Source organism: Aethalodelphis obliquidens, unplaced genomic scaffold (assembly GCF_003676395.1).
Source record: "Aethalodelphis obliquidens isolate GAN/ISIS:26980383/991018 unplaced genomic scaffold, ASM367639v1 scaffold8, whole genome shotgun sequence".
NCBI classification, from domain to species: Eukaryota; Metazoa; Chordata; class Mammalia; order Artiodactyla; family Delphinidae; genus Aethalodelphis; species Aethalodelphis obliquidens.
The window spans coordinates 42,860,448-42,873,388 of NW_020837952.1; the positions used below are offsets into that span (position 1 = coordinate 42,860,448).

At 37.7% G+C, this 12,941-nt stretch overlaps 1 protein-coding gene across 5 annotated transcripts in view; it reads right to left on the reverse strand.

Annotated features, from left to right (window-relative positions):
• The window catches only part of ANKS1B (ankyrin repeat and sterile alpha motif domain containing 1B), a 1,179,755-nt gene that overhangs the window by 484,661 nt on the left and 682,153 nt on the right, over positions 1-12,941 (reverse strand). For 4 of the 5 annotated variants that reach the window (XM_027107272.1, XM_027107271.1, XM_027107270.1 and 1 more), the window contains exons 13-14: positions 12,037-12,626; positions 9,912-9,984 (exon numbers count right to left, since the gene is read on the reverse strand). In XM_027107272.1, the coding sequence (XP_026963073.1) occupies positions 9,912-9,984; positions 12,037-12,626 (663 nt within the window). The remainder of the gene's footprint in view (positions 1-9,911; positions 9,985-12,036; positions 12,627-12,941) is intronic. The other variant, XM_027107273.1, reaches the window with a different exon arrangement.

Consider the following 12,941-nt stretch of genomic DNA (forward strand, 5'->3'; position numbering starts at 1 on the left):
AAAAAAAAAAAAAAAAAAAAGTACAGACAGAACACTAGGACAAATGAAATGGTAAAAGCAAAGCTATATAGACAAAATCACACACAGAAGTATACACATACACACTCACAAAAATAGAAGAAGGAAAAAATATATTGTTGCTCCCAAAGTCCACTGCCTCAGTTTGATTCGTTGTCTATTCAGGTATTCCACAGATGCAGGGTACATCAAGTTGATTGTGGAGATTTAATCGGCTGCTCCTGAGGCTGCTGGGAGAGATTTCCCTTTCTCTTCTTTGTTGGCACAGCTCCTGGGGTTCAGCTTTGGATTTGGCCCCAGCTCTGCGTGGAGGTCACATGAGGGTGTCTGTTTCCCGCCGAGACAGGACGGGGTTAACGTAGCAGCTGATTCAGGGGCTCTGGCTCACTCAGGCCGGGGAAAGGAAGGGTACGGAATGCTTGTCGAGCCTGCGGCGACCGAGGCCAGCATGACCTTGCACCAGCCTGAGGCACGCTGTGCGGAAGTTCTCCCAGGGAAGTCGTCCCTCGATCACGAGACCCTGGCAGTGGCGGGCTGCACAGGCTCCCAGGAGGGGAGGTGTGGACAGTGACCTCTGCTTGCACACAGGCTTCTTGGTGGCGGCAGCAGCAGCCTTAGTATATACCATGCCCGTCTATGGGGTCCGTGCTGATAACTGTGGCTTGCGCCCGTCTCTGGAGCTCCTTTAAGTGGCACTCTTCTTAATCCCCTCTCCTCGTGCACCAGGAAACAAAGACGCAAGAAAAAGTCTCTTGCCTCTTCGCCAGCTCCAGACTTTTTCCCCAACTGCCTCCCGACTAGCAGTGGCGCACTAGACCCCTTCAGGCTGTGTTCACGCAGCCAACCCCAGTCCTCTCCCGGGGACCGACCTCCGAAGCCCAAGCCTCAGCTCCCAGCCCCCGCCCGCCCTGGCGGATGAGCAGACAAGCCTCTCGGGCTGGTGAGTGCCGGTCGGCACCAATCCTCTGTGTGGGAATCTCTCCACTTTGCCCTCCGCACCCCTGTTGTTGTGCTCTCCTCCGTGGCTGCGAAGCTTCCCCGCTCTGCCACCCGCAGTCTCCGCCCACGAAGGGGCTTCTAGTGTGTGGAAACCTTTCCTCCTTCACCGCTCCCTCCCACTGGTGCGGATCCAGTCCCTATTCTTTTGTCTTTGCATGTTCTTTTTTCTTTTGCCCTACCCAGGTATGTGGGGTGTTTTTTGCCTTTTGGGAGCTCTGAGGTCTTCTGCCAGCGTTCAGTAGGTGTTCTGTAGGGGTTGCTCCACATGTAGATGTATTTCTGATGTATTTGTGGGGAGGAAGGTGATCTCCATGTCTTACTCCTTCCACCATCTTGAAGCTCCTCGATAAGGTTTATTAAAAGAGCTGAGATGCTTCGTAGAAAGTCACTTTTGCATAAAAAAACAAAGAACTTAAATATCTTACACACCTCTATCAATTAAAATATGCACTTATTACATTAATATATTTTAAAAGCAATGTAAATTGAGGATCTGGCAATATTCCTAGAAGAATCTAGTTGAAATACACATAGTTGAGATTTATTGATCATTTGTCCTTAAGAAATTAAGTGGAAAGTTTTAAAGAAGGACACTCTGCCAAAGAATAACCCATAAAACAAAAGATAAAAGCATGAGTCATACAATTATAGAGTTGGAAAAGATATAGTCCTACCATTTATTTTCAAATTAAGAAACTTAGGTCCATTGTGAGGTGTTATTTTCCAAGTCACACAGCAAGTTAGCTCAGTGGTGGGAGTAGTAATCAGATCAGAGCTCTCTTCCTCACTGACGGTGAACTTCACCAATGCAATTTTGTTTCACAGATTATAAAAATAAGGTAAAGCCATGATTGTTGTTAAATGAGAAGAAGCTGCAGAGAAATGTATATAGCTTGACCTCGTATTTTTAAAACATAAGCAACATCTACCTATCTATTATCTATCTATCATCTTTCTGTTTGTAATTGCATGAAAGAAACTGAAGAAAAGCACAAGTATATACTCCATGTTAACATTGGATATTCATAGGAGTGATAAAGCAAGGGGGTAAGAAAAAAAGTAAGAAAACAGAGTTTTGTGAAATGGTAACATGAAAATGAAGATTGCAAAATTCTATCTATAAAATTATTAATACATAAAAATTGACTGTGCACATAGACAAAGGCTAGAAGGTCACTAGAATATGTACACAGACCAGGACATGGACAAAAGAAAAAAAATCATTTGATCGGGGTTGGGTTATGGATATATTAAAAATTTGTGTTGTTATTTAAAAATAGTTTTTGCAGTAACAAAAACTAAATCAAATGAATCCCCTTTCTGCAACCACTGAAACACACCTATTTTAACTTAGAACTAATAAAAAGACTTAATCACGTATTCAATAAGGTGTTCACTTGGCAAAATTTAATCACCACTGATGGCTATAACATTTATATGTTTTACATATAAGTGTTTATGTATATGTGGTTGCATATTTGTGACTGCATAAATTTCAATTTGTTTACCATTTTATTTATTTACTAAATTGGCATATACTTTCTTCTAGTGAATGATGTAGACAATGAAAATATAAGTAACGTACACTCACTCTAAAAATTTAGGAGAGCAGAAAATAAAAATCACTGATAGTCTCACCCAGTGATATTCACAGTTAATTTTTTTGCATATGTCCTTCCAGATGTTTTTCATGCATGTGTATTAAAAAATGGGATATAATTTACTTGGTTATCTACTTTTTTCACTTAGTAGTATATTATGGCTATATTTCCATGGTAGTAAATATAGATACAATGCCATTTTTAATTAGCTATTTAACATTTCATCATAAGGAATTACAGTAACTCATTTTACAAATTTTCTATTAATGGTGATTTGGTTTGATTCTATTTCTTAAATGATCATAACCAATGCTGATATGAACATCTTTATATACATATATTTTGCTCTTGTCCTGTTGTTTCCTTAGGATACATTCATAAAAGTAATATTGCTGGGTACCACTGTTCTTAAATTTATATAACTCTCTAGAAGTTTATACTTAAGTATCAAAAATACTGGTAGATGAGAAGCCCTTTGTTACCAGAATAGTGTATCATAGAAACAACCAGTATAAGCTATGAAGTTTTTCTCATGGGTAAGTGACCCATGTTTATCACTTCATTCTTCATTGTATTTTGGGAAAACAAATTTGTATCTAAAAGTAATCATTATGATGACCCATAACTTATGAAGGCCTGTTGTCTATATTTCAAATTACTCCCAATTATTTTTACTTCCGACTGTCTTACAAGTATGAGGTTGTTAATGGTGGACTTTGTAAAATGCACTGACATTTATATAGAAGTCATGCAACTAGTATTTTTAAAGTGTCTATAAAGGAGACTCTTTGCACTGTTTTCCAGCTTAATGGTGAATGGGCAAGGGGCTATGGTCTAGCAAAAATATCAGCCATACCCTGAAGATACTCATAATATATTAGAAATAATGGGCCATTATCCATCCTTTGTTTCACTGGAAATTTTTTTAAGAGAAAAATGGATAGAAGGGACTTGAAAAAATGAGTTTTTAACAATTTGAGCTTCCCAGTGATAGAATACATTGTCTCTGGAAGTAGTGAGCAGATGTTGATTGATCATATATGAAAGATGTTATGGAAAGTATTTCAGTATAACTACAGTAGAAGATGCACTTGCTCACCTCTCTAGGCCTCTTCTAGAAGGTTAAATATTCCGTTGAATTGAAAAAGTTTACCAGTTCTAACTATTGATACATCATAGGCAAATATTAGGCCACAGAATAACACCCAACTATTTTATACTTAAGAGAAAACAAATTTCACATATGAATATTACTTGTAATTTCAAAACCAGAGAATCTCAGCCATATTTTAGTGATCAAAATCTTTATTATGTAGGTTATTTTAGTTTTTAATGACTATTTGGAATAGTCATTAAAAGATGTTAAATAAATTTTAGTGTCTATTGTGCTAAGGACACAATTGTTTGGTTGATTAAACACTATCTCTTGATAAAGATTAGTTAACTCATGCTAGCCTAATGATTACTGTACCTCACACTGTTACATGGTTATTCTATTATTAAGGAGTTTCTTAGATTTAATCTATCTGAAAAAAAAAACTAAGTTACTCAGTGAAGTGTTACATAAAATAATAATAAAAATTAATCCTCTCTTGATTTAGACAATAGTGTGCCTGTATGCTAACGTATGCCACTACCCACCTTCCCCAGTTGGTTCTATTAAAAATAGTGCTGTAAAAAGAAATAAAAATAAAAAATAAGTTATGCCTGTTGCAAAGCACTTCACAGAGAGGCTTTTATGTACCATTTAACAGTTCATGGAAAAAATATTACTGGAGGCAAGGAAAATTCTTCCTCTGAAAATAAGTGAAACCCAAATCATTATTAGCATATGCTTTCACTTTCGGGAGGTAGGAGATATTCAGGCTTGTGATTCATTTAAATATATGACCATGTGGCCTGTGCTTTGGGAGGGCTTTGGGGTTTAAGCTAAAGTCTTCCATACCAATAGTTAGGCTTTGCTAAGGGAAAGTGGTTGGTTTTACATGTAAACACCTCAGTTGGCTCCCCATAGTGCATATGCTCATGAATTGAACTAAAGAGAAAGAAGCAAAGGGCTGTCGGTTGTTCTTTATAGTAACATATTTTATTGAAAGGAGTATGAACTTCTGGAAGAAACAAAACTAGGTTTGAAGCAGTTGACTTTGACAAGTTACCCTTTCTTAGCCTTTCTTCATCTATAAAATGGGTATAATAATACCTCACCGAGTTATTTGGAGAACTGAATGCTCACAGGAGTAAACTGCACAGCATCTGGCACACAGTAAGAATGGAATACAATTCAGCTTCTTTCCTCTTTGTCATTTCTCTAATAGGGCAACTCTAGGAAATTGTAAATACATTTTTTTAAAAAAGTTGTTCTCCTAGAGTTTGAGGAATGATATTCCCATCAGCAACCTTAGCAGGAGCACAGCTATCAGCTGCATTGATGGCAAAGAACCTCCGGATGCAGATCTGAACTGTGTGAGTAAATATCAGGGGCCTGGAAGCAACCAAAACATCAGGGAGGAGCAGCTTCTGGGGCTGTGGAGATGTCTGCCGTAGCCACTTAGAAACAGACTCTCTTTGGGGAAAGGATCATGTGAACTCTCTCTGTTCCTGTAGACCAGGGAGAAGGTGGAGCTTAGCTCAGGAGGAGAGAACACTTACTCTGCCTTAGCGAGTCCCTAAATTCCTAGAAACTCTCCATGGAAGGTCTCTATGGCTATAAGGAACCCTGCACTGTAACCTGGCCCTCAGACTCTTGGAGGAAGAGAAGCAAAAGCTTAGAAAGCAGGGCTCTGGATTATTGTTAACTGCTGCTTTCAGAGCTATGTATTCTCTTAAGCAAATAACTTAAGAGTTGCTTTATCTATCCAATATAGACAGTGTACTCTATGGTAAAATCCTTTACAAATACTTTATAATTAAAATTTAGATGAAATTCATACATTGGCAAAAGTAGATTTTTAAAAGATAAGACCCTAGAATATTTCTCTTTGAATACAATTCAATCTTAAGTATAAGGACAAAAATCCCAGCCTCAAAAAATACGTTTTAACTAAATACTATTTTTTATATTCAGGTACCTGAGATCAATCTAATATAGTCCCTATACCTAAAGTCCTTGTAGCAGGAGATGAGTGAGGCCAGTTTAGAAATAGGAGGGTGTTTATAAGATTATCAGCCACCCCTGGACTGTAAAGTCTGGGCACTTGGTTACTTTGCATATTTGCTGTTGTGTAACAATAAGCAGATCCTGTGGAGCCAATTATTGCCTCCACTTTACTTAAGTGATTCTCAATCTCATCAAGAAGATCATCAACTTGATTCTTGGAAAGTGTGACAACATGAAGTAGTTCCAATGAATATGGTAAATTTCCTAACATGAAAGTACTTCCTTGTGATACAAAGACAATGGTTAAGAAATAAAACTTCAAGAAAGACTCCACGTGAAAAAAACTTAGAATATGAAGAGTTATATCTTAACTACAGTTTTTACTGATCAAAAAGAAAGATTTCCCAAGTATCTTCCTGTGTGGTGTACACTCTAATTAGAAAGGTAAGTCATGCATACCTGGATAAGAAGGTAAGAGAATTTATATTTATTGATCACCTGCTATGTTTTAGGCTACAGTAGTACAATCGTATAATTTAACCTTGCAGGAGTCTTATGAGGTGGTTGTTAAAACTCTGAATTTATAGGGGAAGAAACTGAGATCAAAGAGGTCACAAAGCCACTGAGATGCAACATTGGGATCTGAAGCCAAATCTATCTAACCTTAAAATCTTTTCTCTGAAAAAATCCTATACATGGCTGTACACGATGACATAGAATGTATTATCATATCACATATGCAGCACCACCAAAGAGCAGGATGTTCTACATAATACGAGGTATTGATATAACTGAATCCTACTGCCAATGCCAATTTATCTGGCATTTAAGTCTGATTTCAAGTGGGAAACCAGACGTTATGTTTGTGAAAAACATCCATTAATATTAGTCTGAGTGAGAACCTAAGGGACTGACCTAAAATAAATTCAGTAAATGTTATTTACTTTTATTTCTATCTTAGTCCTGGAGAGTTGGGGCTGCCAGATAAGCTTCAAACTACTGTATAATTGCTGAGGAACTTTTTTAAAAGAGAGAAAAATGATTTCTATGGGTGAAACTAGTTATACAATTCATAGAGACTGCTCAAACTTTGAGCTGGTTCATATTTTTAGGAATGAAGATGGAAGAGTTCCAACTCCCTTCCTGGTCCAATAAATATTTTGTTTACAAAAATACCTGAAATTGCAAATGCAAGCGCGGCGGGAGGAGGGCAAACAAAAACAATGAAACATAAGGGGCAACAGCATGGAAAATTTAATGCTGATCCTTGATCCATCATGTATCTCCACTGCTTATGATTTTAGTCTCCCAATCACCTTCTGAGGTTTTTAGCAACAAACATCATAAATGCTCATAGAACTATGCATCTGTGATGAAGCCAGTCGTAGTGCTTGGCTCAGTGGCCTTCCAAAACAAAACTGTAGATGCCGACAACACAATACTAGGTAAAGTACCATTGCCTCGTGCTCACTCTAAATTGACTTCCCATTGGTTTTACTGCACATGTCTTCCTCATTGTCAAGCAAAAAGAGAATACTCAGATTTCATAAAAATAATTTAGCACATTTAAATCAATGCATTCTAAAGGGACTTCCTTGGTGGCACAGTGGTTAAGAATCCACCTGCCAATGCAGGGGACACGGGTTTGATCCCTGGTCTGAGAAGATCCCACATGCCAAGAAGCAACTAAGCCTGTGCGCCACAACTCCTGAGCCTGCGCTCTAGAGTCTGTGAGCCACAACTACTGAGCGCGCGTACCACAACTACTGAAGCCCGTGCGCCTAGAGCCCGTGCTCCATAAGAGAAGCCACCGCAGTGAGAAGCCCGTGCACCGCAACAAAGAGTAGCTCCTGCTCGCCGCAACTAGAGAAAGCCAGTGCACAGCAACAAAGACCCAACGCAGCCAAAACGAACAAACAAACAAACATCTAGATTATCCTCTTCTCCTTGCCGGGGTAGCCTGGAGTTTTATGCTCTCTTTTAGTAATTACTCTTCTCTGGTATCATCTGACTGTCGGGCTTGTTATGACCTGCACTCTAACTGACACGCCACAATTCCAGGGAATACAGCAAATTTAACATGAAGGCTGTGAGACTAGCTGACATTGTAAAGTTCTTAAAAGAAGGGCTGATGTGTGGTTACCTTGATATACCCACACTGTCTAAAACAGCATCTCCCTCATGATAGGGCAAGGGAGAGGTAAAATTTAATACATGTCTACATGTATCATACTCTACTTATATGCCATTGCATATGTCTCTACGACGATCCTACATTAATATCTCCATTTCTGTTGATGGGGAAACTGAGTGAGTTGCCGAAGATCAAGCAGCTAGTAAATAGCAGGACTGATATTTGAATTCACTTCTGTCTGACTTTTTATTCCACCATGCGATTTCCTGGCCACACTCAGTACCCAATACATTATTTGTGGAATGTCATCTTCACGGGGTTGTCTATCACTTCTCCAGTTCTGTCTAGTCTCGAGAGGGAAAAGCCTGCACCACTAAAGCTGTAATTCACAAATGGCCTAATGGCCAATTGGAATGCCACATGTTATGGTCAATCACTTAGTGCATAACTAGTGTGTAATTAAGAAGTGAAAATTAAGGCGCATACAGAACCAGTCTTTGTTAATAGTAATGATGCTTTGGGGACTGAGTCTTCATTTTCATTATCACTGTAGAAAAATAGTAAATAAAGGCAGTGGGTAGGATGGTGATCCGAGAGGTGAAACGAGGGTAATTTAAAGGAAAATAATCTGTGGATTTATTTATTATTAAAATGCCCTTCAAAGGCAATTTTGCCTGAGTGGCAATTTTAACATTTGTACTTATTTTCATTATAATAAAGTTTATGATATTTTCGCAATTCTATGGTACTATCTGAAGAATTTTACATTAGAATGTTCAATGTCACCTAAGTCTTCCAACAGAGAAGCATTAAATCTCTGCTTGAATATTCTCAGTAACGGGGAACTTACTATGATAAGAAAATACATTCTTACCTTCACATCAGTCAAAAATCTGCATTCCTACAGCTTTCTTGAAATTATTCTGTAAGCATATCTGAAAGAACTATATGGCAACATACATTCTTAGGCTAGTTCTCTGGATACTGGAAAAGTCCTCAATGTTTATCAGCATTTCTGTGTGAGAGAGCTAGCTACACATGCCATCAAGCTTGTGTCACTAAACAAATGCACACAATTTTGGTACTTTTTTTCATAATTTTTCAGTTTTTAAAATCTAAAACAAACACGTGTTTTAGAAAAAAAAACTGTCTAGTTTTTAAAGAAATTATCACTTAATTAACATGGAGCCCAGCCATATTAGAACAATTTAAGTTCATACTTGTCCCAGCATAGGAGCAAGGAGTGGGGTGCTCCTGCAAGGGTATCATTTAGACCTGAACGTTCCCTTCATTGACTGCAACCCCAGATTTCAATGTCACTTCTTGTCTACCCAGGCCCAGTGCACCAGAAGAGAGCGCTTCTCCAACTTTCCTGTGCTTAACAGTCACTTAGAGTGCTGTTTAAAAGACTCTGGTGACTATCAAAGGGCCACAAGGACTGTAACTGTTTACCCTGTGATATATTTAGGCTTCTCTCCTGCAGACCTTAATCTTATCATCTCTACAGAAACATCAACTATCACTACTAACTTCAAGTTTTAAATGACCTTCCACTCTTGAGCTTTAATTATAGGGAAGAAAACAATACCTTGTAAGGGTGATTGCAGAACCGACTATTTGTGAGACACGCTGCTAGGTATTCTGGGATACAAGAAGATGAATAACACACAGTTCTTGCCATACTGGAGCTTACAATTTAGGAGAAGTTGTTAATCAATTGGCCAGGATGAATGGGACGTTTCACGGAATGAGAAATAGTAGTGTGTTGTTACCATGTTCTAGAACATTTTGAATTGCTTCATACTTAGCTCTACATAAAGTTGGAATTTCATTAATGTTAACTGGCATAGTAAAATAGCACATGGGGAAAAATCTCTCAATTTGCTAAATCAGTATAATTGATGTTGTTTAGAGGTTATAGTTGTTTGATATGAATGGAAAAAAATAATTTGTAGCTACTATTGTTATGGTAAAACATGAAATTATCTATAGACTCCTATCATTTCATAGCTAGTTCTTGAGCACATTTATTCCTTACAACATAGAGGAGAGGTTTCCTTACTTGTGTTCTCACCATTAATTTCTTCAAGTTCGCTGTTAATTCCAACATCTATGGAACTCATTATTTTGTCAATCTGTGAGAAACAAAAACCATATAAAGGAATTATTACATTCACTTATAGTGTTGCACTTTTATTTATTTTTTATTTAAAAATTTTTAATTTATTTTTATTTTTTATACAAAATTTAAAGGTTAGTTTCCATTTACAGTGATTACAAAATATTGGCTATATTCCCTGTGTTGTACAATACATCCTTGAGCCTATCTTACAGCCAATAGTTTGTACCTCTTAATCCCCGACCCTATATTGCCCCTCTCCCCTGCCACTGGTAACCACTAGTTTGATTTCTATATCTGTACGTCTGCTTCTTTTTTGTTACAGTCACTAGTTTGTTATGTTTTTTAGATTCCATATATATGTGATATAATATAGTATTTGTCTCTCTCTGTCTGACTCATTTCACTTAGCATACAGCATTGCATTTTAAAATACTTTCATATGCCAGAAGCATATATGCTTTTTTTTTCCAGAAGCATATATTCTTGATATTATTACCATTGCAATTCAACAATTAAGAGGCTGACAGAGAAGGGTTTACAGGGAGGCAGACATCTTTTGAAATGCTTTTAGAAATACATATTATATTTCCCTTTCTTAAACTTTCAAAATCAGCTTGCCTTTTCTTTGTATTTCCTAAAATGAACTTTGTTTGGACCTACATGGGTCAGTAAGTTAGAAATTGTGTATTCTTTAAACTCAGATGGGGAAGGAGCTGAAGATAAATTCACGTGACGATGTCTACCCTCTCGGGCATACTTCCTCTTCTGTCTGAGAGCATGCATCTCATCTGACCAGTGAAGCATGACCATTAGAACCAAGTTCTTGTTAAATGGTTTAACCAGACACAAGCTGATTTGTAGCATGTAATCACAAGAATCTAGGCATGGAGACAACCTGATGCTAAGAGGTAAGTTAAATGTTAATTAATCCTGCCTTGTTCCAAAAAGGATCTCCAGATGTTATTCACAGAGTTAATAAATATAAGAAATGGATAGATCTGAATAAACTATCAATCTACTACTATGGAATGTATAGGAAGATGTGACTGTCAGAGCTTTAGCTATTTATGGTTTAATCCCTCTCCTCATCATCCTAGCAACCTTAGGAAGACAGCAGGTTTCAGAAAGGACAGTGAGCATTACTTAAAGGTCCCATTTTGTTCACCCTGAAACAGGTGCAGAGAGATTAAGTGATTTTCTCTAACAGCTCAATTCAGAATGTCAATACCAGACACATTTCCATTTCTAGTTCTCAGAATACTATAGTGACCTACTGTGCTTCAAAACCTAATCCAACCAGCACAATCTTCTGAGAGACAAAATGTGACATGTTAGAATGAAATGCCAAGGAAGAGTGTGGTCCATTCTTTGAAGAAATTCAAGAAAAAGCAAGAGACTTCATTACTTTATTATATAATAATGATGTCAGGGAAAAGGATGATATTTTATAACCTTACAAGGGCACTTGCTTTCTGAGTAATTCTATGAAATTAAAGACTTTGTCTTTAAGTAGAGCTTAAATTGGTGATACTGGACTATAACATATTTTTCTTTAATGTCTCTCTAATAGTTGTAAAGGGAAATATTAAGTAATTTGTGTTTTTTGTATGGTATTTGGAGAAAGGCCAGGACCATTCTGTTTATCATCAAGATTATAAAAGTCCTTCTGAAACTATAAGATACTTTAAAGAAGGGAGATGAGCTAACAAAGAGTTTAGCAAGTAACAAAATGATATGGAGCAACAAAAATACAAATATTTTTCTCAATTTGTCAGCTGCAATGCTTGGTAGGACACAATGTGAACATTTTCTTGTACCTCATAGCTAGTTATTACTTCTGCTTGATATCAATTTCTATAGAAACAACAGATTTCCCCTCATGTGTTGTTTTCACACTCACTGTGAAATTATCATGTGACACCTCTGGAACCTTTCCCTTCCACTTGGAATTATATGTGTTTGTTAATTTTTTTTCCTTTGAGAGACTTAAAAAGCTGAAAATCCTTCTCCCAAAACCCCCTCGATGCTAAAGCATTAAATAAGGAGTAATAAGAACAAATCTTACTTCTTCCCATTCGGAAGTGAAGGATGGCGTTCTTTCAGAATTCCCTTTAGAACTGTGATCAGCAGTTGAAGATTCAGTCCAGTTAACTCTTGATGTTTTTGCATTCGAAGGGTAGGCAATGAGATCAGAATCCGATTTAGAGACACTTTTTGATAAATGCATGTCGATCAGGGCTTTTGGCAATGACCTTATTCTTCCCAGGGTACAGGCTCTCTCCACAAATCCCCCCGTGTTCACAATCCACTGGTCCCCATTCCGGGATCCACTCCTAGTTGTTCTTGTGCCAACAATGGTATGGTTTTCGAGTTGGTTGCTTTTTTTGTGAAAAATTGTTCTACTGACTACTTTGGGTTTAATTTTCTTTACCAAAGGTTCTGAGTTATTTTCTATTGGAGTCTGCTTGAAAGGCAAAGGACTATTTGTCAAACTGACTTCATCTTTTCCTTCTTCACGTTCATCTCTTTTCCCATAGAGATGAAATGGATTTTCAGGGGACTCACATGCTGGAGAGGATCCATGGAGAAGGCCTGCAAATTGCCCAGGATCATATTCTTTTGGGGGATCATTGTCCTCCGCTTGAGAGAGATCATCTGCAAAGGGGAAAAAGAAGGTCAGGATGCTTGTTTATAAAGGACTCTGAAAGCCCTGATACAACGTGTGCAATGGCCAGACATTTGATTTGTTGCTACACAGTGATATCCTCACTTTATGAAATACCCATGAGGCTACAGTGCCATGTATAAAATGAATGTGTGTGTGTGTGTGTGTGTGTGTGTGTGTGTGTTTGTGTGTGTATGAACCAGATCTTCCTGAATTACTTTAGGGTGCATTTCAAAGGTATGAATCGGGTATTAATTGAGTAATTGCCCACCCTTCTCCTTTGTCCCCAGGGAATATGTTTTACA